We start from the raw sequence: 1,743 nt of genomic DNA on the forward strand, positions 1-1,743 counted from the left end.
AAGAAAGCAGTTGAATTAGATGAAACTGTGTTCTTCAATAAAAAGCAATGTGTTTGTTATTCATTGTAACTCAGAAAATTGAAAACCGAATTTAGTTTAAAAATGTCTATTTTTATATTAGATTTGGTTGTTGGCAGAATGAATTAAATGGTTTTAAATTTAAAAGAATAATTAAAATATGAAAATATTATGCTTTGGAACTGTTTAGCAACAAATGCATTTATGTTTGAGGTATGTTGGGGGGACAAGTGGGGCAAGGTTCTGGATGCTGCTTAACCATTGCCTGTCCCTCTTTTATAGAATCTCAGTTTCCAGGTATGCTATTTGTCCTATAAATATGCAAACTGGTTTTTGCAAACAAATGTCAAATAACTTGTCTGATTTTCAATAAATTATTAGTTTTTTCTCTGAATGATGCAGGTTTTAGATTTTGAGTCCCATTCAGCAGTTCAATACTGCATTTTTCTTAACGGTTTTTATATTCATGACAGTGTGCTCATGGGTATAAAGTACATGTGAAAATGGTTTTCAGACAAAAGAAAAGAAAGAAAGAGAAAGAGAAACTACACCTTAATTTTCTAAAAAACTAGAAGCACCCTCAAGTGACCACAGAGGAATTTGATATAATTTGGGACACTTTAATTTTGTTATTAAGCACAGGATTCTGTGCTTCATCTGGAGTTATGCACAAAGCTTCAATGTTCCCAAAGCTTTTCACTCTGCTCACTCCTCTCTAGGAATATTCTAATACAAATAAAAGTTACAGAACCCAGTGGCTCTAGGGAATTTTAAGTTAAACTTTTAAGAATCAGGATTGCCAATCTCCTTAGGATATTCTTAATTCCAGAATTCTATATTAACCAAATTTCCTTTTTTCCCCCTGTTTCTTAATAGGTCCCCTAGAAACTATAAGCTCCACACAATATTTTAAAATTCAATTTTATAGTAGTGGATGATCACAAATACTGGCACGGTTGTCTCTAGTGTGAAAGGGATGCAACTGACTAAAAAACACAGATAAACAGAGGCAAAGTTTAATTATTGTAATGTAGGTAAAGAGATGCAATTTATCTGCATCTCAAGGTGACTTCACAGGGCACNTATTGTAATGTAGGTAAAGAGATGCAATTTATCTGCATCTCAAGGTGACTTCACAGGGCACAACTCCTCTCAGAGGCAAGCTTCCCCGGCCTGCCCAGGAAGGCAGCTGGATGCCAGCAGTCCTGTCAGTTCCAGGTGAGGATGCCATCATATCTTTTAGGAAGCTCCCTTTCATATATTTCCAACTTTTCTGAAGACTCTGTATATGTATCTGAGTACTTGCCAGGTTCAAATAACCAGTAACTATGCCAGAATATTACTGAGTAAGTAAATCAGAGGTTTGTTTCCTCGGTATAGACTCCCTGCTAGCAGGTCCAGCTTACATGCCTATCTAAGCCTTATTCCTGAAGAACTGATAATACAGGAATCCAGATTTTTTTTTTCTGATAATATTATTTAAATGATAAACATTTTAATCTTTATTGTGATTTTTTTTTTAATGTGTGAAAATAATATCAGTTTTTGCTTAACTTGGATAGCTATGCTACATGTGAGAAAAATTGATACGGAATGTAAAATACTAGCTATTTCATACATGCATGCACAAACACATGCATGCATATATACATACATTTGCATGTGTTTATATCATCCTCAGCAATTAATCCCATCATTGCAGATAACAAGTTATGCTTCATATAT

The 1,743-nt window shown here is 34.2% G+C and overlaps 1 protein-coding gene across 1 annotated transcript in view; it reads left to right on the plus strand.

Annotated features, from left to right (window-relative positions):
• The window catches only part of LOC103598221 (MAM domain-containing glycosylphosphatidylinositol anchor protein 2-like), a 194,375-nt gene extending 193,135 nt beyond the window's left edge, over window positions 1-1,240 (plus strand). Inside the window, exon 7 of the mRNA XM_008582197.1 lies at window positions 1,146-1,240. Coding sequence (XP_008580419.1) covers window positions 1,146-1,240 — 95 coding nt within the window. The remainder of the gene's footprint in view (window positions 1-1,145) is intronic.
• The last annotated feature ends 503 nt before the right edge of the window (window positions 1,241-1,743 follow it).

The sequence above is a fragment of the Galeopterus variegatus genome, unplaced genomic scaffold, assembly GCF_000696425.1.
Source record: "Galeopterus variegatus unplaced genomic scaffold, G_variegatus-3.0.2 Scaffold2537, whole genome shotgun sequence".
In the NCBI taxonomy this organism is placed as follows: Eukaryota; Metazoa; Chordata; class Mammalia; order Dermoptera; family Cynocephalidae; genus Galeopterus; species Galeopterus variegatus.